Source organism: Planococcus citri, chromosome 3 (genome assembly GCF_950023065.1).
Source record: "Planococcus citri chromosome 3, ihPlaCitr1.1, whole genome shotgun sequence".
NCBI classification, from domain to species: domain Eukaryota; kingdom Metazoa; phylum Arthropoda; class Insecta; order Hemiptera; family Pseudococcidae; genus Planococcus; species Planococcus citri.
In genome coordinates, this window is record NC_088679.1 from 30,289,738 (window position 1) to 30,315,268 (window position 25,531).

Below are 25,531 nucleotides of genomic sequence, written 5' to 3' on the forward strand. Positions count from 1 at the left end.
ATACCTGTATAAATAGTAGCTCGACTAGGATAAAAATTATTAGTACGTCCTTGCATATCTAGTACATTACATACTTTCATCCATTTCCGAAAATGAAAGCTCGTTCGTTGATTTTTTTGATAGCATTTTATTGCCTAAAGGGTAAGTACAGTACACACATTATTTAAAGTTGATTAAATGATAATTCTATTGAAAGCCTTCTCCACATAGAAATCCAGTTTTTAGCAGTTATTTATTATTTTTTTTAATAATTAAAGAAATATGAGGAGATTTAAATGAAATAGGTTAGGTGTCAGTAAAGCCATTGAAAAGTAAGTATTTTTCAGAAACTAAAATTGCTAACGAGTAAAAAAAGAAATAAATGAAAAAAAATTTCCAAAAAAAAGAATAACGAAAAAAATTGACGTTTTGATGGAGAGATTGAAAGTGAAACTCTGACTCTTCCAAGAATTAATCTCAAAGTATGAGTATTATTGATTTTTTTTTCTTCAAAAGACCTTTACATTTTTTGGGGAAAGGGGGATCCCAAAAAAATGTTTTAAAAAAATTTTAATGATAACACATTCATTCTTTTCAATGTTGAAAAAAATTTTGAGCATCTAAAAAGAAAAATTAGTTTTGAAAATAACTACGTCTCTCCCTCCAAATTTGCACTAAAGACCTACTTTTAAAAATAGAGGTCATGATGAAGCACCACGAAACAAAATTTCAGGTACTAAATTCCATTTCTCTTAATTTTGAAAAATTTTGAGAATTCAAATTGGTCGAATCGAGTTAGAAACTTGGAGAACTGATGTTTGAATCCACATTTCTATTTCTGACCTTCCAAGACGATTAGGGAAGGTCAAGTCTCTCTGATTGATTTAAAAATTCACGGTTTTGGGAAAATTCCTTCAAAACGGTTCAAAAAACTTTCAGCTCTATTCTTTTCAAAATTATATTACTGGTAGGTACTCTCAACCGCTACCATCAATTTAGGAACAATTTCCCAAAATCTCTTTCTTTGGAGAAATACAATTTTTTTTCTACAACAATGAATTTTTTTTTTTGGGGGGGGACGAAAAATGGGTGTTATTTGAAACAGACAAAATTTGACTTTGGAAAATTGTGCCAACCTACAGCTTGACAAAAATAATGCCATTTATATAATTTTTTTTTGTTTTTTGAGAACGTGGTGGAAAATTCTTGTTAAAACAATATTACCTATTGATTTTTCCGAATTTGAACTTCGCTCGCTGAGAGCTCAGAAATCAAATAATTTGAAGTAAAATATTGAATTACCTATAATTTTCAAAAACATGAGTTGTTTAAACTTCCATCTACGCATTGACGCATCCAGTCCTATTTCTGGTCATGTTTCAGCTGAAAATGTTTCGTCTTCAAATCCACACGTAAATGACAAAATTGAGGAAAGGATCATCGATGTGATAACTCATTTTTCATCAAGTTATCGAAAGTACATGGAAATCAATCTTTCACTCATGCAATCCAGCGATCCGAAAGATCTTCCAAACATCAAATTAGACCCGACGAATTTCACACTTCACACATCTTACACAATCACACCTAAATACAATTTTCAAAACGAGATATTGGATTCAACACTGATAAGATGTGATTCATCAAAACAGACTAAAGTAAGGGTACCTACTACCTAGACCTACCTAGACCTACTTTCAATATCAAAATTAATAATATGTTCTTATCTAATTTCAATTTAATTTATTCCGTATTGATATTTACCTATTTGTTGAGACAGAAATGAAAAAATCGACCTTTTTTTTTAGATCGATGTAAAATTGAAGGACGATATAGAAATTACAGCGAATGTAAAAATAACAAATGCTACGAATTCTTCATCACAAGGAAGCAATTCAGTATCGGATACCCTAGGCGAAGGGACGATAACTCTTACCCTACGAGATAATTATTTTTCAAAACAATTTTCCATCCGTAACGATGATTCGAGAAGTACAGCATACGATGTGTCATCAAAAATGGTGTCTGGTAAAACAGAGGTAAGCCATCACCTTCACATCAGATCTACCTAATAATATTTTACCTTTTCACTCGATTATTTCATTTTTTATTTCAGGTTTTTCTCGATATCCAAAATGAGAAATTTCGACAATTGGTTCACACGAAATCAGAGACCTTATTCGATCAAGTGAAATCACCCATGAATAAAATTTTATCGAATACGTTAAAAAGAAAACTAAACGAAGAAGGTATTTCTATACCAGAAATCTGCTCAAAGGTTTCGAACCAGAATGAGATTTCGAAAAAATTAAATGATCTCGAATACATCGTACAGAATGTGAAATTTGATTTCGACGGAGTTCCTTCAAAAGATGGGTTTATTTCAATGTACGGTTTATCCTCCATCAATAATACCGAATTCACAGTGACAAATAAAATGGGCGGAATGGTCAACCTAACAATAAAACTAGAAACTAAAAATCTGGAAGGTAAAGTCAACTGGAATTTAAAAAACGCACCAGCGTCGATTTTCGTCATTGATTTCATTCGGTTCGAAGTACAAGAAAAAGTAAATGATCCTTGTGATCAATATTCCAATGATTGGGATCATTTTTCAATGATTGATGAACAAAATAATAAAGTAAAGGTGCACGTAGGAAATCTTCGATTTAATTCAACGACAAATTCGAATGCTCTTAACGCACATTTGAAAACTGTTATCGCAGATAAATTGAAGAAATCATTGGCTAAAAAAGTACAAATTAGTTGTAGAGCTAATTTCTGATTTGTGTTTCCCAATGTTGAGTACTTTTTTTGTTTAGATAAATAATCCATACCCTATTAAACTTAAAGGCGTAAAATAATCGATACCCAATCTTCAAATAGGTATCTACCTACTTATTTCTATTTATGCTTCCATTACACCATTTTCAATCAATTATATTCGTTAATTTATTAAATAAAATTATAAATAACTGTAAAACGTAATTAAATTAATAAACGTTAAGAAATGTTTCAAGATTACTTTTTATCCCCCAGAAATGAATTCATCATTTTTAATCCATCTATCGTAGATTAAAAAAAAAAAAAAATCGATGAACCATCGTGCAATTTGACGTGGAATTGCCCAATCATTGAAACTATTCCGTTCAGTTTTATTCAAACTCAACACGTTGATAAGAACTAAATGCAGATACGAATGTACGAGAAGTATCTCCATCCTGAATAAAGATTTTCTCATATTTATTTTTCATGCACCAACATTCAAATACAATGCACAGATTACAGCTATGCCACAGCATGCTATTCGTCTCATTCTGGTTAATCACTTTGTAACCATATTCGAATGTGTTGATAATTTCCACACGAGCTTGTTATTTCCATTGAATCGTGCCATTTTTCACATTTCACGTTTACTGTATTTTAACTTAAATTTCAAGTGCATCAAGATGAAATTTTTAATTATTCTGTGCATCGCGCTACTTCCTTTTTGTTTTTCTCTGAGTAAGTATTAAAATCATTCAGAAAAACTCATTCACACCTTTGATGCGAGTGCAAAAATTAATCTTCATTTTGTACGTATTTAAAAACAGGAAGATTCCATCCATTTTCTGGAAAGATACGTCAACATCGACATAATATCTTGAAAACCTCATCGTTAAATTCGTCACCTAAAGCTCTTAACACTAACTCGGTGCAATCTGATGAAGAACTTGATAACACTCGAGAAGAATTCGATTATCATATTTACGTTCGTGATATTTTACCTTTTGGAAACGATACCGATGAAAAAATCCAGAAAAAAATCATCCAAGTACTGAACGACATACCAATGAATTTCAATAATCTTCGTAAACCTATAAAATTAACACCGGAGGTTTTTCCTTATCTCAAAACCACGAGGACGAAAATCAATTTGGACATTGAGAGTGTGATAATTTTTCGCAACGTGACAGCTTCTCATTGGTACGATGACGAATATGATCAAAAGACATTTTCAACGTTGATCAAGTGTGATTCTTCAACGAAATCCGAGGTAAGAAAAAATCGTCCAAGTATTTGTATTTATCAAAGTGATTGACAAATTTTGTGTGTATTGAAATTGATGATATTTCAGATCCGAATTAAATTACCTACCAATGTGCAAATCGTTGCTAATCTATCGATCATCAAACCAAATACCGGTTCAGTGGATCAAGGATCAATTAAATTGATATTCAGGAATGGTACGATCGCGAAACAAATTACAAGTATTGACGATGTGGAACTTGAAGACCCGCTCGCCGAATTATCTTTCGCGAATTCAAAGGTGGGTAAAAATGAAACAGAAAATATTTTTCTTGATTAATCACACCCCTAGATACTAAGAGTTCGATAGTTAATAGGCACCTGTACCTACCAACTCTTTGATTACAGATCGATATCCAGTCCAATTCGGCACTTGAAATCTTATCAGATACCAATCTGCAAAATTTTTATAAAAAAACAGAATCTTCACTACGACACTTCTTCTCAAGCCAGTTAAATGAAGAAATAGCTAAACGGGATGCAAATTAGTGCAGGCGCTACCTTACATGCCGTATGCACTTTGAGCCCCCCGCGATCTGATGGCTGATTATTGTAGAGGACATCTCCCTTGATTTAAAAAGTGATGTTGTCGCTCCCCCACGTGGTCCACATTTTTGCTAGGGGGCCAAAACCCCCTCATTTTTCATTTTTTCGCGATTTTCTCAAAAATGGTTGTATTTAGAGATAAAATACTTCAGAGAAAAAATGTAGAGCATCGAATTTCCTACCAAAAATGTTCCATGCATCTTTTCCGTATGTCTGATAGTTTTCGAGATATTGTTGATTGAAGTTACGCGGCGAGCGCATACACGTGTACATGTATTAGGTATGGTTACGCTATATGCGTAGTACAGCAAAGTGGCAATTCGATATCAAACAAATTGCAGTACAAGTTTTATTTTAGTTTCATTTCTTACAAGAAAGCCCACTGTAATCATATTGGGAATTCTTCACAATTCACCCCCTCCCCCTGAAGCCACTACTTTTAAAAATTCAGCTCTTGAAATCAAGTTTTTTGCTTTCAGTGCATCGGAATTGTTACCTTAACAAAAGTTCAACTACTTATATGAAAAATTCCTACAAATAGCTGTTTACAATTTATTCGTATGCCCTATAGGAAGGCAGTGGTTGGGTCTGGGAGGGGGGATCTCACGAACGGTGTTTGAACAGGCACATGTACCTAGTACCTACCTATGTATATATTTGATGCGCCAAGACCCTTACAATAAATCTCAAAGCTCACGTGCTATGTATGTATTTATGTTTGTACCTGGTGACCAAAGAGTCTTCTCAGGGGGCTGGTACCTTTACCCCCATTTGCGATTTTATTCCAAAATTCTCGATTTTTAATTCCTTTCTTTTGAAATTTTTACAAAATAAAATACCCCTTAAAATCCGTTTCATTCATTTTTAATGAATTCTATAGCATTGATTGATTGATTGATTGATTGATTGATTGATAGCTAGAGAAATATGTTTCAACAAATCATTGAGATTTGTGAGATGTGTTGCGGAAAGAAAATGAAAAGTTCTTCGGTTCTATTTCAAAAATGCAAAAGATCAATGCTGTGAAATAACATTGAATTTTGATCTGTTGGCGTGACAATTTTTTTTACAAAACTTCTCCAAGATTTCTGTAAAAGAGCTCCAAATTTTAAAACTTTTCTATAGAAGATTGTAGGGGAGAGGTATCGGCTCCCTGAGAGGACTCTTTGGTCACCACACTGAAAGAAATAAACAGTACTAGTTACATTGAAACGATGCACTCAGTGCATTAAAACGCGGTAATTTTGGTATAGGAATGAAACGCATTAATCAGTACATATTTAGAGAAGTAACTATTACACAGAAGTGCGGTAACCATTCCATCGCTTTTATTCAACAATATTTAAAAAGGGGGGGGGATTGGTACTATCAATTTCACGTTTCTCTGCACATCTAAATAATTCTCACTGCAACAAATTTTTCAAGAACTTATTTCCTAACGAAAATTTTCTGACCTAACCGGGATTCGAACCTGGGACCTTTCGTTCCTAACTACCTACACTTAACGACATGGCCGCGAGTAGAACATTTGATTCAGGCCCTCGAAGTATTTATAGGGTTTTCACTGTTTGAAACAAAATGATTTCATTGCAGTATGGCGATGTACTCAGTGCATCGTTTACTGTATTCAGTAAATCACTACATGGTTCTCAGTCATGTTTAAGGAATGTAATCATTGCTTACTATACAATGTAATTATTACCCACCAAACGATGTTTTGAATACCATGTCTGCAGGACTGAGTCCCCAAAGAAATGTATTAAGAACATAGAAACGAATTTTGAAAAGTGATGCAATAAATCCATCCTAGCGGTGTACTCATTCCATCACTTGATGCATTCTCTGATTTAACCTATGTAATCATTACATCAAAACGAGGTAATTTGAAAATTACTGTACTGTGCAGTAACCATTGCATCAATTTCAGGACTGAATAAAGCGTTTTGAAAATCATTTCTTTCAGTGCAGGTACAAACATAAATACATAGCACGTAAGCTTTGAGATTTATAACCTTGTAAGGGTCTTAGCGCCTCAAATATATACATAGGTACTAGGTAGGTGTACATGTACCTATTCGAACACCGTTTGTGAGACCCCCCCCCCTTCTCAGACCCCACCCCTGCATTCCTATGGGGCATACGAATAAATTGTAAACAGCTATTTGTAGGAATTTTTCATATAAGTACATAGATAAATTTTTGTCAAGGTAACAATTTCGATGCACTGAAAGCAAAAAACTCGATTTCAAGAGCTGAATTCTTAAAAGTAGTGGCTTCAGGGGGAAGGGGGTGGATTGTGAAGAATTCCCAATATGATTACAGTGGGCTTTCTTATAAGAAATGAAACTAAAATAAAACTTGTACTGCAATTTGTTTGATATCGAATTGCCACTTTGCTGTACTACGCATTAACCATGCCTAATACATACATAATATACACGTGTATGCGCTCGCCGCGTAACTTCAATCAACAATATCTCGAAAACTATCAGACATATGGAATAGATGCATAGAACATTTTTGGTAGGAAATTCGATGCTCTACATTTTTTCTCTGAAGTATTTTATTTCTAAATACAACCATTTTTGAGAAAATCGCGAAAAACTGAAAAATGAGGGGGTTTTGGCCCCCTAGCAAAAATGTGGACCACGTGGGGGAGCGACAACATCACTTTTTAAATCAAGGGAGATGTCCTCTACAATAATCAGCCATCAGATCGCGGGGGGCTCAAAGTGCATACGGCATGTAAGGTAGCGCCTCGTCTAAATTCGACAGCAAGTTGTTCGCAAATCAAATTCAGCGATCGAAGTCAATCACCTAAACACGATTCTTCGTCATCATCACTTTTGGTCCATAATCTCAATCTGTTTAATAATCTGTACGTTATATCGAACACCCGAACTGAAACCTGGAAAGGAATAGTCATGGATGCTGGACCAATTATAATGAGTGGTTTTTCGAATTACAACACTAGCGAATTATTCGTATCGCGTGAATATGATTATAACGAAAGAAGATACGTGAATAAATTATCTTCTCGTATGAAGATTGCGAATTTGAATGGGCAATTTGAGAGTAGATTTTACCACAACAATCTCAATACTAATTCGTCGATGGTTTTCTTCTTTACAATTGAATACGTTCAATTTGATCATAATTACGAATTCGTAGATACTTGGGGAGCAACTTGGAATCAGGATATACAAGTATATGTTGGAAGAACGCAAATTACTCGCAAAGGTTCTAAATCTCAATCTAACGCTTATGAAGTAAAATTTACCAATTCTTTACTTTCTGAGTATTTGAAATCTGTCATAACCGAATCACTCAGAACATCTTTGAAAGAAAAACTACGTGATGCAGATTTTTCTTTTGTCGAAACTTTTTTCAAAGATGATTAGATTAGGAAATTTTTTATTGATTTACATATTGGATACGTTAAAGCGTTTACTTAAATTTTATTAATTTTTCTTTTACCGATTTCTATCATTTTATGTACCTAGTTTTAACTTTTGAGTCATTCGAATATTAGCGTATAACTGTGTATTGAATTATCGACATTATGAAATAAAATATACGTTGTGAATGAAGTTGATTTCGTATTAGGTATGTACCTTAGAGGCATGAATCTATTCTAATGAAACATTTAGTTTTCAAACAAATTGAAAATATTCAAGAAACAAGACATGAAAATTCAACAAAATGCAAACTTAGCTGCAAGCGATGGAGGACTATGACCTGAAACATTAGAAGAGCTTGAAAGAAATAAAAATCCAATACTACCGTTGAAAGTTTTTGTCAAATTCGGTACTTCTCTTAATTTCAAAAATTCCTGAAATTAGATCACCCCTTCCGTTTTGAAGATAGGCAACTTATCATGATCACATTTATTGATATCCAATCTAGTGTATAATGGAATCATCATTTTGAATGATTCAAACATTTTCCAGTGTGTATTCAGTGAATATTTCAAACTTAGTAGATTTCAGCTTTGTAAAGGAAATAATCCTTTTAATTTTTAAGATAGATAGGTAGGCCTTTTAGTTATTCCTAATGATTTTTGCACGTTTCTTCCCCTCCATTCGCTATCTATCGAGGGAGCCTGTCGAGTTGTTCGCCACTGGTTTGAAAAAGGGTCATGATTTCTGGAAAGAGCATGGTCTGAAACCCCTACAACCAAAATTTCAGCGGCCCAAATTGTTTTTTTGAAAATTTTTGAAAATTCAAAATTGACTATTTTCGGCGATTTATGCTTTTAAAAAAATAGCCTACATAATTATTAAATCAAGCATCATTTACCCCCCCCCTCCCCTTACACAATTTGACTGTTTTCGGTCGTTCTGTATTAATTTTAAAATTTTGGAGAAATCAAAATAGAAATTCGGAGTGGGGGATGATTTCTGGCAAGATACAAATTTGTGATAATTTCAATAACTTTCCAACGAACAGAGAATTTTTGATTTTTTTTTTTTAATTTCCATTATGCTGTTAAATAGGTCGAAAATAATCCACAACTCGATTTTTAGCTGCCCAAATCAAATTCCACATCTTTTGGAGAAATTGAAAATCGAGCTGGAGGCTCCAAAAATGACTCGAAATGGAGAAATTCGAATTCAAAAAGTTCGTTTTAGGTAAAATTTCAAAAAAAATCCTACGAACAGAAAACTGAATTTTTAAAAATTTTTTTCCTTATGGTGGTCAGAAAAACGCATTTGAGGTGTCTGTCTGAAAATCACCTCAAATGTAGGTAAACCCTTCAAACAGGTCAAAAATGAGCCATAACTCGATTTTTAACAATCCAAAGTGATAATCGTGCCTTCTGATGACATATTTAAATTCAGGAAAAATCAAAAATCGCACTGAAGGCTCCAACACAACGACTGAAAATGGCGAACCAGGGGGGGGGGTGATATTTAGTATCAGGATTAATCCCTGTCATATACTGAATAAGAGCAAATTGAGGAGGTATTAATTTTAAGCATGAAATTAGTAAAGATGCATAGGTAAGTAAGGTACATAATATCTTATCAACAAAAGCTAACCAAACCGGTTATTAAATAGTAGCTAGGTAGATATATGTATTTTTTTTCAAGGTGTCTCATAGTCATATCAATACCAAATAATATGAAACATATGTAGGTAGATAAAAACGGGCGGTGATATTTTACGTAAAATGTTTACTACATTTATCAGTTCGTTTATTCGAGTAAGTAATTATTTTCATTCAAGTATGTGAGCACTTCTTTATCTATACTGTTAAAATTAATACGTACTCTCATCATTCTGTAGTGCAGTCAGGTCGTTAATACCGATATTTCGCCGGGAAAAAACCGTTGTTTTTCAAAATGAATATCTCATTTGAGAACAAAAATGTTTTGGTAACTGGTGCTGGCCAAGGTAAGAATATGTACCTATCCATCAAAATATCTATGTACAGCATAATTTATCGTATTTTAGAAAATTGAAATACCATTTAAAATCACTAAATCTGCACTTACAGGTATTGGCAAAGCTGTGGTGAAAGCTTTCGTGAAATACAAAGCCAGTAAGGTGTACGCCCTTTCGAAAACTAAAGAGAATTTGGATAAATTGGTTTCTGAAGAATCGACAGTGATTCCAATTGTCGTCGATTTGAGTGATTGGGAAGCCACTAAAAACGCTTTGAAATGCATACAAGAGCCTATCGATGTTTTATGTAATAATGCGGGTATATATATAGCGGAGTCTTTTCTGGAAGTGAAGCCTGAAAGTATTGACACGTAAGTGCTTTGTGGTTCATTCAATATTTTTGGAATATACATATGTATAGGTACTTATTACCTTATTAGAAAATAAGGACAGCCAGTGCTGAATACATACATAAGGCAAAATGCTAAATCTTGATGGGTGAACCAAAATATTCAATGTTGATCATCTTCTGATGTCATGTCCCCCGAAAAATTTGATAATGTGCCTGGTCAAAATTTAGTACTCGTACACTCGATCAAGATTTGGCACTTCGCCAAATGAATTATCAGGAAAGGGACGTTAAATATTTATGTTCGCTAATGATGATTTTACCATAATTGCAGACAGTTTAATGTGAACTTCAAATCGATTATTTGTGTGAGTCAAATAGTTGCGAAAGGAATGATAGAAAGCAAAAGAGGAGGTTCCATAATCAACGTATCATCTCAAGCATCTAAGGTACCTACACAGAACTTTCATCTTAGACTTGGTTGAACAGAGAGTATTTTTACCAATACTTTAACCTCACTAATGAAATTATTAACGAACAGATAGCTTTGCAAGACCACACCGTATACTCGGCTACAAAAGCAGCCATTGACGCTACAACCAGAGCGATGGCATTAGAATTAGGAAAATTCAACATACGTGTCAACGCCGTTAATCCTACAGTCGTTATGACAGACATGGGAAGATTAGGATGGTCAGATCCTCAGAAAGCTGCTCCTTTACTAAATAGGATACCTTTGCATAAATTTGCTGGTAATTATATTTATAATGTAGTAGGTAACTGAAATAAGTCAATAAGTAGAGATGAAAAATTAATAGGCCTATAAAAATTAATTCTTTGATCATTCTAGACACTGAAGACGTCGTGAATACGATAATCTTTTTAGCTAGTGATAAAGCTGGTATGATAAATGCTACAAATATACCAATTGAAGGTGGCATTTTGGCAACATAACCACCACAGATTCTCCATGAAAACGGCAAGCTTTTATTTCTTCATAGTATAATCGTAGGTACTTCAGAAATTTAAATTTAAAAAAATGTTGTAAAAATTAAAGGCCATGATTTTCTAATGCGTACTCTCCATAACTTTCATAATAATGTATTTAAAGTATAATTTTATGAAAAAATAAATACAATCTTATTAAGTCGTATTGTTTTTGCACCATTTTTATAATTTTGTACAGTGGCATTCACAGACAAAGGGAATTCCCGTTGGCCATCATCATTAAACGAGCTGTCAATTGGACAAGGAAATCTCTCGAGGTACCCACCTCTAATTTAAACTGGGCAGTAATTTTTGGAAAGAACGTGGTTTGAAATTTCCATGATTAAAATTTCAGCTGTAAAAAATGTTTTTCGAATTTTGGCGAATTTTTGAAAAATTTAAAAATGACCACTTTAACCAATTTACGTTTTTTTTTTTTAAATAATTCATTTATAGTTCTGAAATCAATATCAACTTCCCCTTACCCAAACTGAATTTCACACTTTCTGGACATTCTGGAGCCCCCAGCGTAATTTTCGATTTCTCCATCAATTTTAACATTTCTCCAGAAGACATGGAAATTAATGAAAGCAGGTAAAAATCGAAACCTGACTTATTCCAAACCTGTTTAAAATATTTACGCTTATTTGGCACGATTTCCAGAGGAATGCCTCGATTGCGTTTTTTTGGCCCTTGTATGGGTACAATCACAAGATAAAAAATCCAAAAAAATTCAAAAATGTTTGGTTCACAGGAAAGTTTTTAAATTAGCACGAAGACTTGTATCTTGTCTGAAACCAACCGTTTGAGTTCAAATTGAAGTTGGTAAAGGAAGCTCAGACTATGTTCTTTTCAAAAATCTCAGTTCCGTTCAAATCAGACACTGACACTTCTGGATGTTCCCTTGCGAGAAATGTTGTTGATTTTAGAGGCACCCCCTCCCCCCAAACACCAAGATTCATTCCTCCAGGAACCATAAGTTAAAAGCTGCTCTAATCGAAACACGAAGTAGGTAAGTATGTCCATACACCTCAACCAACTGGAAAAAAATTGTTTAATAAAAATATTGACTTCCATGACACCCATTTTTCTCATCACTATTGTTTTCAAAATTAAAATACCGACTAATCAAAGCACGAAAACCAATAGGGGCAGTTGAAAAATGGTTTCCTTAATTTGTGCGAGATTCAACATCAAAAGTTATTGCTCCAGTGAAGCGTAGTTGGACACCTATTTGGGGGAATGGCTAATTTTCAAACTGAACAACACCATAGATGCCAGCGTACATATGAAAATCATGTAGGTAACTATTTTCAGTTGACTTGATGATTTCTGCGTCCTCAAAATTAATTCGCATTTTTAGATCACGTTGCAGGATACAGATCGGCTAAGAAATGTTGAAATTTGAGTACATATAAGGAATACCAAAATGTCCTATCTACTTGGTTTGAACTGAAAATAATCTGCACTGTTCTCTAAACACGTAGGTCAAAATCACGCGAATTAATAATTTCTTTAAGCCTGCTGCTTGATATGCCGAAATGAAATAATACAATCAACATTCCTTCACGATAAGATACTGAGTGCATAAAAGTAATTATACGACATTATTAAATTACCTACACAGCCAAATAGGCTAATACCAAAATAACAATCATTCATTATTTTAACAACCATAGTGTATGACCATACATAAATTTTCAAATACGTTTAGCATTTAGCCATTCAAAAATGGCCCCAAAATTGCTTTTACTGTCATTTATAATTTTCTTCTGCTATGTAAATGGTAAGTGAACATATTATTTGTGTTTTTGATTCAACAATCCCATTTGTCATTGATGTGAATTCTATAGAGTGCTCATTGCCAATTATCTATTTTTATTGCTCATGTATTCAACAGATTTATCAGTCTTAGTAGGTACCTATATTAAGGGTATAATAATCATATTGCAATTTCTATTCATTTAGGAAGTCCAGCTCAATGGATGGATATAGCTGATGAAGCATTAGACAGTTTTAAAAATGGTACCGGAGAAGTAATTGCATCATTATTCCACAAAGGTCATAAAAAATCATCAAGAAAGAACATTAAACATAGAAAAAACATGGGTGAGCAAAATAATTCAGAACACCTTACTCTACAAATGACAACTCCTACTCCAGGTTATTTTGGAAGTAGTTCAGAAAATGTGGGTGTAACTGGCACTCCAACAGATATTTATTATACAGGAAGTGGATCAGAAGATGTGGGTAACACTGGCACTCCAACAACAATGGATTATTCTGGAAGTGGATCAGAGGATGTGGATGTAACTGGCACTCCAACAGAAATTCATTATACAGGAAGTAGATTAGAAGATGTGGATGTAACTAGCACTCCAACAGAAATTTATTATACAGGAAGTGGATCAGAAGACGTGGGTATCACTGGCACTCCAACAACAATGGATTATTCTGGAAGTAGATCAGAAGATGTGGATGTAACTGGCACTCTAACAGAAATTTATCATACAGGAAGTGGATCAGAAGATGTAGATGTAACTGGCAATCCAACAGCAATGGATTATTCTGGAAGTGGATCAGAGGATGTGGATGTAACTGGCACTCCAACAGAAACGTATTATACAGGAAGTGGATCAGAAGATGTGGGCACCACTGGCACTCCAACAACAATGGATTATTCTGGAAGTGGTTCAGAAGATGTGGATGTAACTGGCACTCCAACAGAAACGTATTATACAGGAAGTGGATCAGAAGATGTGGGTACCACTGGCACTCCAACAACAATGGATTATTCTGGAAGTGGATCAGAAGATGTCGATGTATCTGGCACTCCAACAGAAACGTATTATACAGGAAGAGGATCAGAAGATGTGGATCTAACTGGCACTCCAACAGAAACGTATTATACAGGAAGTGGATCAGAAGATGTGGGCACCACTGGCACTCCAACAACAATGGATTATTCTGGAAGTGGTTCAGAAGATGTCGATGTAACTGGCACTCCAACAGAAACATATTATACAGGAAGTGGATCAGAAGATCCGACAGTAATAGATTATTCCGGAAGTGGTTCAACTGATTCAGGTATAACTAATACTCTTGACACAATTGCTTATTCAACAAGTTATTCAGAAGAAAACACTGTAACCAATACTCTTGGACATGATGAAATAGTAGTAAGCACCACTACACCATACCCTTTTAGTGAATCCGAGTATGTAACAGTAACAGAGGTACAAGAGATCTTATCAGAAATGGAAACCAATAAACTAATAGAGAGAAAAATAATCGAAGCTATGAATGAATTTTCTTCAAATTGTAACATTTACAATCCAATAAAACTATCTGTGAAAGACTTTAGACCTCCTTCCCTACACAGGTTACGTTTGGATAATGCAGATGCAATTTTCACAAATTTAAGGGTCTGGGAATCGGATAATGAGGACCAAGAATGGAAAAATTATTCTACAACAATAGGTTGTGATTCATCAAATACTATTAAGGTAGGTACCAATGCTATCTTGTTCAAATATCAAATTCAACAACAAATAGATTTTAAATTTTTCTTATTACAACCTATTTTGTATTTGATTCTAGGTTCAAGTATCAATACCTCCTAAAATTACAATTGCAGCTGACATACACATAATTAATTCGTTGGATGAAGTTATAAAAAAGGGAACAATTTCATTAACGACCAAAGGTGTCAACATAATGAAACAATATATTGTCAAAGATGAAGCTAATGGTATTATGGAAGAAATGCAATCTTCAAATAACTCAACCCCTGCATTAGCTTTTGAGAAATCAGAGGTAAGTAAGCCTACAACCTTTGAAACTCCTTACCTAATTCTTGAATGCAAAACAGAACACATATGACCTATCCCTTGTTGTGAAACTAAAAATTTGTTGTACCTAAACCTATCTTCAAATTTGACACCTATTTCTTGTGGTTTCATTTTCTACAGGTAGCTCTATCTATAGATACACTCTATCAAATACCAATTTACCAGCGACTAAATGCTTTCTTAGACGAACTAAAGCCATTACAAGAATACTACGCAAACCAATTGAAAGTATTAATGAAGAAAAACGATATCTCGCTCGGAAAAAGTTGTTCCAAAATATTCCACATGGAGGAAGCTCGTACCCCATTAGACTCCTGGAATGGTACCAGTCTTAAAGAACTATACATAATACCAGATGTAAAATTCAACACGTGGAAAGGGAAATCGCTCAGCGCTGGGCCAATTTTGATCGACGGATTATTAAATTTCAAACGCAGCGAATTCGTAGTCATCAAACCGGAACCTCGTCATAATATTCTATTTCATCTACCACCACAGAATGAAGTAATCAAACGAATCAGAACTGAGAATTTGAGGGGCAAATTCGAATGGGAATACCGTTTAAAGAAAAACGTTCTACCATTCACGATCGATTACGTTGATTTTGAAAGTATTTTCCGCAAGATAGGAGGGCACCCGAGTATTCTGCCACACAACATCGAAAAAAGTATAAATGTAGCAGTGGGAACGGTGGAAGTTCACGGATCTCAATCAAGAGCTTGTGAAAATGAAAATCATTTCGCCAACTTCATTCTGTCTGGATATTTGCAATCTCTAATAGAGGATTCGCTTAAGAATTCCATTCAAAATAAATTAATCAGGGATTTATCGCTAAAAAAATGTAGTAATTTTTAAATTTTAGGATCTTTAAAAGTAATTACCTAGGTATAGGTAGATAAGGCAGTGGAAAGTATTTTTTTACCTAGTACTTAAGTAATAAAATATTGGAGATAAGCGTATTGCATCAAGTACATAATAAATACGTTCATGGTAATTTTGTTTCTAACAAATCATTTGGAAGTTAATTGCAGTTTTATTGATTAATAACTTACCGTCACGTCTCATTAAATTTAGAAATTCCATTAAGTACTTCGAGAAAATCTTGGGGGTCAATCGAAATGTCTTACCCAGTAATCGAGGATCAATCAATCATAATTCAAAGCCAACTTTCGACTTCGAGGGAGAAGGGAGATTATTTCCACATTCAAATTACCACTGGACAACGAACTTTGTAAAACGATGATGAATCATCGCATTCCAAGATAAAAATACGAATTATTGTAAGAGATAGATAGATACCTACTTCCTAATCAGAATTCCTTTCAGTTAAAAAATTGATTATCGTAAGAGATTATTGACTAATACTTTCAACGAAGGTTCCATACAAAATGAATTTTCAACAGATCAACGCAGTCGAAAGTATTTGAGTAACTACCTCAAGTGTTTCCTAGTTTTTTTTGTTGGAACAGGCATTTCGATGTAAGCATTTCTTATCAAAATACAATAATTGTAAGGTAATGTTACACTTTTATTTTATCTAATTAGAAATTCCAAAATCTTGTTCATTGCTTACCTGATCAGTGATCATCTTTCTTGCTTCTCCAATCCAATCTTCCCATCAACTCCACAACTACGAACTACAAAGACAGAGAAACACCAACGTGGTCATCACTATTCACTTTTTCGAAATCCTACGTTCGTTTTGCAGAAAGAAAATTCAAAGTTTTTTCGAAACAAAATGAATAACTTAAGTACATAGGCATCAACACTTTTTGATTTCATTAATTCAACACCTCGTTCGTTCTTCGACTCCTCGAGTTTGTCAATCAAAGCACATCAATTAACACCAAAATTTGAAGAATCATCTCCCTTATCATTTTTTTTCAATCACTGACTCATTTATATTTTATATAATTATTTTATTATGTCTGCAAAATGTCGTGCAAGTTGCCTTTTTGAAAATTTTAAGGGGATTTTTCGTCTTATCACTTGAAATTTTTACGATTTGGTAACACTGATTCATTTTTTTTGAAGTTTGTTTACATTTTTTTTGATTTTTTTATCACAATTTTGAAGAAATGAAATTTCCATTTCCTACTAAAAATTCCAGTTTTGATGATGTAACCAGTTTTAAAACGAATGAGGAATGAATCTCCATTCTATATGATTGTAGATTTTTGAATTCTATGATGACTGTCGAGAACACGAATTATTCTTCATGAGTTTTGGAAACACCGGTAGTAAAATATTTCTTGTTATTAGTTTCGCTACAAGATCTTTTTTTTTACGAACTTTGCTTTATTTCAGAATCGAAAACGTGGAAATATGATAATAAACGAGATGGATTTGGGATCTTTCGATCTCGAAGAAGAATACGATTATGACCTAGATGATGGTGGCATGTACGATAGTCATTATTCCTATGACGATCAGAATTCGTACATCACATTCGCCGAAATAATTGAATCCTGCGCGATACCAACTGTTCGAGATATATGCAGATCGTTTTTTCCTACATTAGCACTGTGTTTTGCATTCCAGTTATTTAATTATTGTGAGTACTGTTCGATTTATAACACCATTTAACGGAGATGCCGGTAACACTTTTTTCTGTGTTTGTTTCAGTTACACCTGGAATAAATGTGAAAATAAAACACATTTTATCCGGTATTTTGGGTATAGGAATTTTATACATGTATGTTGAACATCGCATCATCCACAGTATCGCCGTAGCGGTGATATTTTACTTGACTGTGGTGGGATGTATAAAAAATGGAATACGAACCTCGCTTACTTCGTTATTACTGCTCAGTTACCTTACTATATGGTAAACCAGAATATTGCATTTATAAGAATATTTTCATTAGCGAATGTTGATTGAAATTTCAAACGAATAATAATTTCTAGTGAATTTACATTTCAAAGATTGGAATGGCCGAGAATACGAAACGTTCAAATGCTAATCGTGATGAAAGCTGTGTCACTGACGATGGACTACGAAGGCAAATTTATTCGAGAGTTTCCGTCATTTTTTGAATACTTCGGGTATATATTTTGTTTTGGAAACTGTATTTTTGGACCTTGGGTGGATTTCAAGTCGTACTTGGAAATATTTGTGCCCAAACGACCGGTAAGTGTAATGAATTTGAGTGTCCTGACGACACGTTCGTCTTTCGATATCAATAGTCTTTTTGTTTTTGTTTTCAGACTCGGCAATATGTCACTGAAGTAGTTAAATCTGTGGTTCTTGGATTTGCATTCTTCGTATTATCGATGTGTCTAATTGATTGGCTTCTGCAACGTTATTCGCAGAGGTTCGTATGTGATTAAAATTTTGGCAGTGATTGTGTACAAAAAATAATTCGTATTGTTACCTTGCAGTACTTGGGGTATTATGTACGGAAAAGCTGCTGAATTTCGATCAGGTCATTATTTCGTCATGTATTTATCAAGTAGTTTAGCTCTTGCAGCTGGTTTTGAGTCTTTGAAGGGGAAATCAGATTCCATCACTAAACCAAATATGATAGAGTTTCCTCATTCTCTCGTCGAAGTTGTGGTCAACTGGAATATACCGATGCATAATTGGCTGAAACGATGTGAGTGTTTCTCCTTATATTACGTCTCTTTTCTTTTTTTTTTTTTGAACTTACGATTTATTCATGTCTTTATTTTCTAGACACTTTTAAACCTCTGCAAAGCTATGGAAATTTTCTCGCTGTGATTGGTACTTATTTTGTGAGCTCTCTTCTCCATGGTTTGAACTACAGACTATCCGGAGTGCTATTATCATTGGGAGTGTATACTTACGTCGAGCACACGTTTAGACGAAAATTATCCTACAGAATGAACGCTTGCATCTCTTCTAAATCTTGTAGACTGAGCTGTGATAAGCATAGATTCACTGGAAGAAAACTTGGAGTTTGTTTCATCAATCTTTTTTTCACTATACTCGCACTTTATCATTTAAGTTACCTGGGATGTTTGATAGATTTACGAGCCGACGACAATGTTACTTTTTACCAAGCTTTTGATCGTTGGCGCGGTTTGCGATATGAAAGTCATTATGTGATTTTAATTACTTACATTGTTTCACTATTTTTATAACTGTACGACTGTGATGTACTATTTTAACAAAACTGTAGCAATATTTTTTAAGAATGAACAATTTGAATCACCGTGATACTCAATTTTAATGACGTTATACCTAACTCATTGTTGTGAATTAATTATTGCGCTTACATATTCGTTTTTAATTTTTTATCTATTCGTCAAATAAATATTGTTGATCTTATAATTTTTTTATTTTTCCATTTAATTTTAAGTGTTACTATGTCACAAATAAGTGATAAAAACCATTAGTAACTTAATAGTAATTTTACTTTTACAAATTGAACAATACGAGGACATTAATGAAAACGACAATAAAAAAATACATTAAAATAACTCCATACTCTAAAATTTAACTTCTTTAGGAATAACTTTTAAACTTGGAGGAATCCTCCAACAGGATTTTCAAGTACCTTTGGCACCTTTCGTTGACTCAGATTAGTTTTTTTTACCTAGTTTTCTTGGAGATCTCCCCCCGCAAGTTTTTCGTGGTACTTCTTTGGCTCCTTTCGTTGACTTGGCTTTAGTTTTTTTAGCTTCGGGTTGACAATACTTTTCTTCCAATTTTTGAAGGAAATCGTTTTGTTGCGAGGCACGACCAGACTGGCGAAGTTGAATAGCTTTTACCAAATCATCCTCGTCATTTTCTTGTTCGGCTTTTCTTTTTTGAGCAGCTTTTTCAGCTAATTTGGCTTCTTTTTCGTACTGCAAATGATTACGATCAGATTAAAACTCTCAAACTGAATTGAAAACGTGAATCAGGTATTTTTAAATTACCTTCGTTTTTCTTTTGAGTTTTTTGGACTCTGGTTCTTTGGTAAACTTTGGAAAATCAGGAACTTCTTCGTCTGAGATCCATTTGTTGATGATTTCGCCGAATCTCGGCTCGTCATTGGGACTACTAAATAAAACGTATTCTAAGATGCGATCCATGTCTCCTTTATTGTCAACGTAAGCTTTCTTCAGATCTTCAAGCTCTTCGTCGGATCCTGAAAACACACAACATTTGAAATGTTGATAAATGAAGTACAATATTTTGATATTGATCTTCGGATATACCTTTATATTTCGTTTCATATTCTTCTATGTCCTTCTGCGTAACTATTTTGAATATAGACTGCCAGTATTGTTTCCAATTTTCCATATCGCGGTCATCTTCTTCGTCCACAGTACCTAACGTACGATACAAAACCAATCACAATTCTGAGATATGACTGTAAAAATATACATCTCAAGTCTCAACAATCAATACCTGTGCGGTCGTAAGTTTTACGTTTAGATTTATTGCTGAGGACGGCGTGTATAGCACTAACAACTTTGAACTTTTCCGTGGCTTCGAGTTTCTCTTCATCGGAGACTCTGTCAGGATGTACTTTCAGAGACAAGCGATGATATGCCCTTCGAACTGAAAATTTATCCATAATTCAGCATTTCGAAATTTAAAATAGGTTAGAAAACAAACTTCAAGAATTTTCGAGCTTACTTTCTTTATCCGAAGCAGTTTTGGTAATTCCAAACACTTCGTAAAGATCTTTCTTGCCGAAGAACTTTTGGCACAACTTGATTAAAGTCATATTGCTTTACGTGAAATTCAACACTAATCAGAACACGAATCGACAAAATAATTTCGAAAATGAGTCAATATCGGATTACACTTTGCAGTTTTTTCATTACAGAAACCATCTTTTTTGTGAAATAATCCCGCCAATAAAAATACTTCTGATAAAAAAAAGAAAAATAAAACAGTTCATGGACCACTTCCAAAAGGTTACCGACCGAAAAGTGGAAAATTAAATTACTTGTTGAATGGTTCAATTTGGACAAAACATTAATGACATTTTTCACTCATTAGTGCAATAAATTTCAAAGTTTGAAGCAATTTTTAAATTTTGAATTATTTTTAAAGTTAATTTGGATATAAAATTACACCTTGATGCACTTGTTTTTCTAAAAACACATTTTTAAATCAAGTTCAGATTTCGGCTTTCCTAAAAAACAGTGTGTCCACAAAAGAATTGTCAAAGAAAAACACAATTTTTATTTTTTTTAATTTTTTGTAATTAAAAAGAAGTTGAAAATGAAATGAAACATTCAACATTCAAGTTTGCTTGCCAGCCGAATGTACGAAAAAATTTTCAATTTTGAAAATTCTCCAGCTTCCAGTCAAAAACAAAATGTTAAAATCTTGAACGAGCTGAACAAACGGACTTGATAAGTACGACAAAAACAATACGTAGTGTACAAAACCTAAATTAAATGTAAGCAACTGTTCGCTGACTCGCTGACATTTTCTGTTTTAGCCTCTTTCTTCGAGTTTAAATTAATTTCTGCAATTACATCACATCATATCCGTTCTCTGCATCAAAGACAATTAGCAATTTTTGCAAACGATTCCATAAGTAGCGTAGGTAACCTCAAAGAAATTGAACAGGTAACACAACCATTACTTTTGTACCTATTTCTAGTTGAAGTTTGAACTGAGAATATTTCATGCACAAAATTAATGAGAAAATATCGTATCGGTATCAATAGAGCATGAACTTAAGATGAGGATAGATTATATTTTATATGAAATCCTTATTGCATTTATTTTTTGTCACTCATTCCAGTGAATGGGGCAAACCACCCAATTTTTATCGCATTTCTTCACTCAAGTATACCTATTATGTACCTACCTATTTATCAATTTGTTTTCATTGTTCTGTCTGTTGCATAGTCAAGTCTTTTTCGACCAATAAAACTTTGTTGAAGAGAAATATAATTTCGAAAAATGAATATCTCATTTGAAAATAAAAATGTTCTGATTACTGGTGCTGGTCGAGGTAAGAATATTTCTGAAAATAGAATTACGAATTACATAATTTAGAAAGTTCAATGAAGTATTGTATTCTAAAATCACCTACCTATGTAGGTATTGGCAAAGCTTTAGTAAAAGCTTTCGTAAAGTATAAAGCTTGTAAAGTATACGCGCTTTCAAAAACTAAAGAAAATTTGGATAAATTGGTTTCGGAAGAGCCAACAGTGATTCCGATTGTTGTTGATTTAAAAGACTGGGAAGCTACTAAAAACGCTTTACAATGTGTACAAGACCCGATTGATATTTTGTGTAATAATGCTGGTACTAACATACTGGAACCTCTTTTGGAAGTGAAGCCTGAAAGTATTGACTCGTAAGCATCGCTTGTTCAGTACCTAGTTCTGTAATTAACTTATCACTTTTTTAAAAAAAAACTGATCGAAACTGTACGTATTAGTAGGTAGGTAATGGACATTTTTGATTTCAGACTTTTTAATGTGAACTTTAAATCAATTATTTGCGTCAGTCAAGTTGTTGCACAAAAAATGATAGAGAACAAACGAGGAGGTGTCATAATAAATGCATCATCACAAGCATCCAAGGTCTATGTTTATTTTTACATATAGACATTTTGTACTTGGGCCGAATAAGATTTTTAGAAGTAGTAATTCACTTTTAATAATATTTCCAATGAACAGATAGCCTTTCAAGACCATGCCGTATATTCGGCTACAAAAGCAGCCGTCGATGCAGCAACCAGAGCAATGGCATTAGAATTAGGGAAATTCAATATACGCGTTGTAGCCACCAATCCTACTGTCGTTATGACGGAGCTGGGAAAAGCAGCCTGGTCAAATCCTAAAAAAGCCCGACCCGTACTGGATAGGATACCTTTGCATAGATTTGCTGGTAATTACAATTTTATAGCTAAAGCGATCAATAAGTATGAAAAATTAATCAAGAGTGATTACTTGATGATTTTAGAAATCGAAGATGTCGTGAATACGATAATATTTCTGGCTAGCGAAAAGGCCGGCATGATAAATGGAGCAAATGTGCCTATTGAAGGCGGTATCTTGGCGACGTAATCATCACCAATCTTTTATATAAAAATTAAAACAATCTGATTTGTTAGGATCTCATATTACTACCTCATATTATTAGCAAAATCTCTCTTCCTCGCGAATATACTCGTACTTCATAACACGTCGTAAAATACTTTGTAATAAAAACTTTAATAAAATAATAATAATAATGTATAATATATACGTATCACGTTAAAATCAGCCATTAAAAGTTGCGATAACAAAAATATTGAGTGAACAAAATAATAATCAGTGTCCGGTCTCCATTTTAACATTCGTATCATTTTCTATTTTCTCATTCGAGTTATTTGGTTTATTCACCACAAATCCGTTCATATGAACAGGTCTGTGACATACTTGTAAAGATTTCAATCCAACAATTTCAGGATTTTCTTTCCAAAATTCATCTCCGATTAGATCACAATATAAAGGTAGTATGAACTGGCGCAGTTTTCCGTCGACAGGACTAGGAATCAATTTTCTAACTAACGTGGTTCCTTTTCTAAATAGTTCAGGCTCGCTGGGATAATTAATACCGAATTCTCGACATAAAATTTCACTTTTATGGGCAGAATTTCTTAAGATATCTTGAGCCTGTGAAAAATCGAACGGTTTCAATTTACAGTGAAAAAACACACGTACAAAAAAATTATTTTATAACTTACTTCTTGTTCAGTTCGATTGCCTTTTTTAATCAAAGCCCAGAAAATAGTGTTATGTAAATTGGTCTGCTGAAGTTCCGCTTGCCTCCAGCTGAGGTAATCTTTCAAATTAACTTCAGAAGGATAGACCACAATCATCGCCTCGAACCCAGGAGGGTATTGTAATTTGGTCATACCAAAAATATCTTTCCAATGGTATACGTAAGCTGCTGCGAATATACTATTCACAACTGACATTATTTTAGAATTACGTCTTTTAAAAGTGGTAGTATCCTTACGAAATACAAAACTGTATTCGTCACTGTGGCCATATGCGAGGCAAATGTCACGTAATTCTTCCATTACGTTTACGGCAGCTCTTGTCATTAAATCTAGTCCTCGTTTGTCGTTGGGTTTTTCAAAACCGTGCATTTCAGTAAATCTACTGAATGATTTACCATCCAGTCGGACGATTATCCATGAATTTGGTAAGCATCGATCGTCCCGTTCAAAATTTTTCACGTAATCGAATTTATTCGTCATTACTGATGCCATATCTATAACACCACATCGAATAAGCAAATATACTTGTTAGATTGTACGAATACTAATTTCTTACTATTTTAAGATGAGATCAAGCGGTTCTCAGAACAATTTCATAGTTAGTTTGAGGGAATTTTGATTTGTTTCGGGCGAGAGTGTGGACAGGTCAGCGAACGACGATTGTGGGTTACTTGTTTTGGACACGTCTCATAATTTCACTCTCGAACTTTCAAAGTTAAAAACTCTGCAAATTAGAGAAAATATCAATTTCAGCGATGAATAAATAAAGCATTACATCTTCAAATACTTGAAAATGCTACCCACGGAGCTGTAGGTATTTTTAAATATTTACACGTTTAAAAGTTCACTAACCTAACACCGGTGTTTTTACTGCTTCAACTTTTCCATTGAACCTGTTTTGGCTGGTACGGTGCTGGAAATGTTTGCAGCTTACAGATATGGAATTAATTTGAAAAAATATTCTGGGATCACTTTAATTGATAAATATCAGTACAATTCCAAAGTGATACTGATATATTTGACCACTTTGAACCATAAAATCACCAGAAATAAAAATATTATCGCTTTTGCTCATTTCCACAGATTGTGTTGTGTAAGATAAGACTGATAACATGTATCAACATGTGTAATTTTGCAACCAAAAGGCAACCCTGGGTCCGGCTTTTCCTTTGTTTTTATGTTTTTATTTTTTTTTTTAAATTAAAAAACATGAAAAATGAAAAAATGAAATAAATTAAAGTGAGACAATTTTGAATAGGTAGTAGGTAGTACATTTACTTTGGTTTTATTTTAGTTTTTATTTTTTAAAGTAAGTACTTCGGAAGTTGGGAATCGAATTCGAATGATCAATCACATCAATAAATCAATCATTCATCAAATTAATTATTATTCTAATTCAATTTTTATTAGGACCACTTCATTTTATTTAAAGCCAGCTAGCTGGATTAGCTGGGCTTATGATTATGAGTCTCCGTATTTAGCACCCCGCGATTGTCCGTAACTCTTGCAGACAATTTTTTTTTTACTTTTCTGTAAAAAAAAAAAAAAAAAAAAAGTTTCAGCCCATATAAATGGCGCTAGTCCAGTCATTCTCATTTTTAGCTTTTGCGGCGAGGCGACGCCGATCTAGCCGCTTGCCACTGAAGAAAGTGAAGAATTCGGTACTCAAC

At 33.8% G+C, this 25,531-nt stretch overlaps 8 protein-coding genes across 15 annotated transcripts; 6 read left to right on the forward strand and 2 right to left on the reverse strand.

Moving 5' to 3' along the window:
- LOC135840743 (uncharacterized) lies at positions 1-2,994 on the forward strand. Its single transcript, XM_065357404.1, has 4 exons — positions 1-141; positions 1,363-1,637; positions 1,788-2,018; positions 2,096-2,994. Exons 1-4 carry the CDS (start codon positions 93-95, stop codon positions 2,762-2,764), a joined length of 1,224 nt encoding a protein of 407 aa, XP_065213476.1. The 5' UTR covers positions 1-92; the 3' UTR covers positions 2,765-2,994.
- A 228-nt stretch (positions 2,995-3,222) lies between these two features.
- LOC135840313 (uncharacterized) lies at positions 3,223-8,183 on the forward strand. Its single transcript, XM_065356764.1, has 4 exons — positions 3,223-3,483; positions 3,573-4,015; positions 4,097-4,288; positions 4,396-8,183. The coding sequence occupies exons 1-4, from the start codon at positions 3,270-3,272 to the stop codon at positions 4,534-4,536; spliced, it is 990 nt and encodes a 329-aa protein (XP_065212836.1). The 5' UTR covers positions 3,223-3,269; the 3' UTR covers positions 4,537-8,183.
- Positions 8,184-9,690: 1,507 nt separating this feature from the next.
- Positions 9,691-11,483, forward strand: LOC135840733 (L-xylulose reductase-like). Of its 2 annotated transcripts, XM_065357392.1 has the most exons (6): positions 9,691-9,799; positions 9,883-9,990; positions 10,094-10,352; positions 10,665-10,779; positions 10,872-11,082; positions 11,181-11,483. In XM_065357392.1, exons 2-6 carry the CDS (start codon positions 9,939-9,941, stop codon positions 11,282-11,284), a joined length of 741 nt encoding a protein of 246 aa, XP_065213464.1. In that variant the 5' UTR covers positions 9,691-9,799; positions 9,883-9,938; the 3' UTR covers positions 11,285-11,483. The 2 variants fall into 2 exon arrangements, with proteins under 2 accessions (XP_065213464.1, XP_065213463.1); XM_065357391.1 differs by lacking the exon at positions 9,691-9,799 and having other exon boundaries at positions 9,818-9,990.
- A 1,457-nt stretch (positions 11,484-12,940) lies between these two features.
- LOC135842020 (uncharacterized) lies at positions 12,941-16,162 on the forward strand. Of its 2 annotated transcripts, XM_065359293.1 has the most exons (5): positions 12,941-13,103; positions 13,286-13,426; positions 13,547-14,823; positions 14,918-15,133; positions 15,289-16,162. In XM_065359293.1, exons 1-5 carry the CDS (start codon positions 13,049-13,051, stop codon positions 16,021-16,023), a joined length of 2,424 nt encoding a protein of 807 aa, XP_065215365.1. In that variant the 5' UTR covers positions 12,941-13,048; the 3' UTR covers positions 16,024-16,162. The 2 variants fall into 2 exon arrangements, with proteins under 2 accessions (XP_065215365.1, XP_065215364.1); XM_065359292.1 differs by having other exon boundaries at positions 13,286-14,823.
- Positions 16,163-16,235: 73 nt separating this feature from the next.
- Positions 16,236-19,456, forward strand: por (Protein-serine O-palmitoleoyltransferase por). 5 transcript variants are annotated; one of them, XM_065359295.1, is made up of 8 exons: positions 16,236-16,682; positions 17,279-17,405; positions 17,476-17,722; positions 17,794-17,995; positions 18,076-18,298; positions 18,376-18,482; positions 18,550-18,764; positions 18,845-19,456. In XM_065359295.1, the coding sequence occupies exons 3-8, from the start codon at positions 17,494-17,496 to the stop codon at positions 19,270-19,272; spliced, it is 1,404 nt and encodes a 467-aa protein (XP_065215367.1). In that variant the 5' UTR covers positions 16,236-16,682; positions 17,279-17,405; positions 17,476-17,493; the 3' UTR covers positions 19,273-19,456. The 5 variants fall into 5 exon arrangements, with proteins under 5 accessions (XP_065215367.1, XP_065215368.1, XP_065215369.1 ...); XM_065359296.1 differs by having other exon boundaries at positions 17,342-17,405; XM_065359297.1 differs by having other exon boundaries at positions 16,236-16,647; positions 17,342-17,405.
- Positions 19,457-19,527: 71 nt separating this feature from the next.
- Positions 19,528-20,998, reverse strand: LOC135842024 (dnaJ homolog subfamily C member 9). The gene is made up of 5 exons (XM_065359300.1): positions 20,759-20,998; positions 20,528-20,680; positions 20,335-20,448; positions 20,053-20,264; positions 19,528-19,980 (listed from the first exon to the last, which is right to left on the reverse strand). Exons 1-5 carry the CDS (start codon positions 20,847-20,849, stop codon positions 19,714-19,716), a joined length of 837 nt encoding a protein of 278 aa, XP_065215372.1. The 5' UTR covers positions 20,850-20,998; the 3' UTR covers positions 19,528-19,713.
- A 1,021-nt stretch (positions 20,999-22,019) lies between these two features.
- On the forward strand, positions 22,020-23,545 carry LOC135838411 (L-xylulose reductase-like). 2 transcript variants are annotated; one of them, XM_065354026.1, is made up of 4 exons: positions 22,020-22,445; positions 22,560-22,674; positions 22,771-22,981; positions 23,057-23,545. In XM_065354026.1, exons 1-4 carry the CDS (start codon positions 22,150-22,152, stop codon positions 23,158-23,160), a joined length of 726 nt encoding a protein of 241 aa, XP_065210098.1. In that variant the 5' UTR covers positions 22,020-22,149; the 3' UTR covers positions 23,161-23,545. The 2 variants fall into 2 exon arrangements, with proteins under 2 accessions (XP_065210098.1, XP_065210097.1); XM_065354025.1 differs by having other exon boundaries at positions 22,771-23,545.
- LOC135838410 (probable tRNA(His) guanylyltransferase) lies at positions 23,289-24,945 on the reverse strand. Its single transcript, XM_065354023.1, has 4 exons — positions 24,714-24,945; positions 24,418-24,585; positions 23,823-24,355; positions 23,289-23,751 (listed from the first exon to the last, which is right to left on the reverse strand). The coding sequence occupies exons 3-4, from the start codon at positions 24,351-24,353 to the stop codon at positions 23,407-23,409; spliced, it is 876 nt and encodes a 291-aa protein (XP_065210095.1). The 5' UTR covers positions 24,354-24,355; positions 24,418-24,585; positions 24,714-24,945; the 3' UTR covers positions 23,289-23,406.
- Between the last annotated feature and the right edge of the window lie 586 nt (positions 24,946-25,531).

Excerpts from the sequence above, each read along its gene's own strand:
- LOC135840743 (XM_065357404.1), top strand. The coding sequence starts at position 93 with ATGAAAGCTCGTTCGTTGATTTTTTTGATAGCATTTTATTGCCTAAAG. Across the intron at positions 1,638-1,787 it reads ATTCATCAAAACAGACTAAA|ATCGATGTAAAATTGAAGGA; the intron begins GTAAGGGTACCT and ends CTTTTTTTTTAG. Across the intron at positions 2,019-2,095 it reads TGGTGTCTGGTAAAACAGAG|GTTTTTCTCGATATCCAAAA; the intron begins GTAAGCCATCAC and ends TTTTTATTTCAG.
- LOC135840313 (XM_065356764.1), top strand. The coding sequence starts at position 3,270 with ATGCCACAGCATGCTATTCGTCTCATTCTGGTTAATCACTTTGTAACC. Across the intron at positions 3,484-3,572 it reads TCCTTTTTGTTTTTCTCTGA|GAAGATTCCATCCATTTTCT; the intron begins GTAAGTATTAAA and ends ATTTAAAAACAG. Across the intron at positions 4,016-4,096 it reads ATTCTTCAACGAAATCCGAG|ATCCGAATTAAATTACCTAC; the intron begins GTAAGAAAAAAT and ends ATGATATTTCAG.
- LOC135840733 (XM_065357392.1), top strand. The coding sequence starts at position 9,939 with ATGAATATCTCATTTGAGAACAAAAATGTTTTGGTAACTGGTGCTGGC. Across the intron at positions 10,353-10,664 it reads AAGCCTGAAAGTATTGACAC|ACAGTTTAATGTGAACTTCA; the intron begins GTAAGTGCTTTG and ends CCATAATTGCAG. Across the intron at positions 11,083-11,180 it reads ACCTTTGCATAAATTTGCTG|ACACTGAAGACGTCGTGAAT; the intron begins GTAATTATATTT and ends TGATCATTCTAG.
- LOC135842020 (XM_065359292.1), top strand. The coding sequence starts at position 13,049 with ATGGCCCCAAAATTGCTTTTACTGTCATTTATAATTTTCTTCTGCTAT. Across the intron at positions 13,104-13,285 it reads TTTCTTCTGCTATGTAAATG|GAAGTCCAGCTCAATGGATG; the intron begins GTAAGTGAACAT and ends CTATTCATTTAG. Across the intron at positions 15,134-15,288 it reads TAGCTTTTGAGAAATCAGAG|GTAGCTCTATCTATAGATAC; the intron begins GTAAGTAAGCCT and ends CATTTTCTACAG.
- por (XM_065359295.1), top strand. The coding sequence starts at position 17,494 with ATGATAATAAACGAGATGGATTTGGGATCTTTCGATCTCGAAGAAGAA. Across the intron at positions 18,483-18,549 it reads CTGCAACGTTATTCGCAGAG|TACTTGGGGTATTATGTACG; the intron begins GTTCGTATGTGA and ends GTTACCTTGCAG. Across the intron at positions 18,765-18,844 it reads GCATAATTGGCTGAAACGAT|ACACTTTTAAACCTCTGCAA; the intron begins GTGAGTGTTTCT and ends TTTATTTTCTAG.
- LOC135842024 (XM_065359300.1), bottom strand. The coding sequence starts at position 20,849 with ATGACTTTAATCAAGTTGTGCCAAAAGTTCTTCGGCAAGAAAGATCTT. Across the intron at positions 20,681-20,758 it reads AACTGCTTCGGATAAAGAAA|TTCGAAGGGCATATCATCGC; the intron begins GTAAGCTCGAAA and ends ATAAATTTTCAG. Across the intron at positions 20,265-20,334 it reads ATATGAAACGAAATATAAAG|GATCCGACGAAGAGCTTGAA; the intron begins GTATATCCGAAG and ends GTGTGTTTTCAG.
- LOC135838411 (XM_065354025.1), top strand. The coding sequence starts at position 22,150 with ATGAAGTATTGTATTCTAAAATCACCTACCTATGTAGGTATTGGCAAA. Across the intron at positions 22,446-22,559 it reads AAGCCTGAAAGTATTGACTC|ACTTTTTAATGTGAACTTTA; the intron begins GTAAGCATCGCT and ends TTTTGATTTCAG. Across the intron at positions 22,675-22,770 it reads CATCATCACAAGCATCCAAG|ATAGCCTTTCAAGACCATGC; the intron begins GTCTATGTTTAT and ends TCCAATGAACAG.
- LOC135838410 (XM_065354023.1), bottom strand. The coding sequence starts at position 24,353 with ATGGCATCAGTAATGACGAATAAATTCGATTACGTGAAAAATTTTGAA. Across the intron at positions 23,752-23,822 it reads GCAATCGAACTGAACAAGAA|GCTCAAGATATCTTAAGAAA; the intron begins GTAAGTTATAAA and ends GATTTTTCACAG.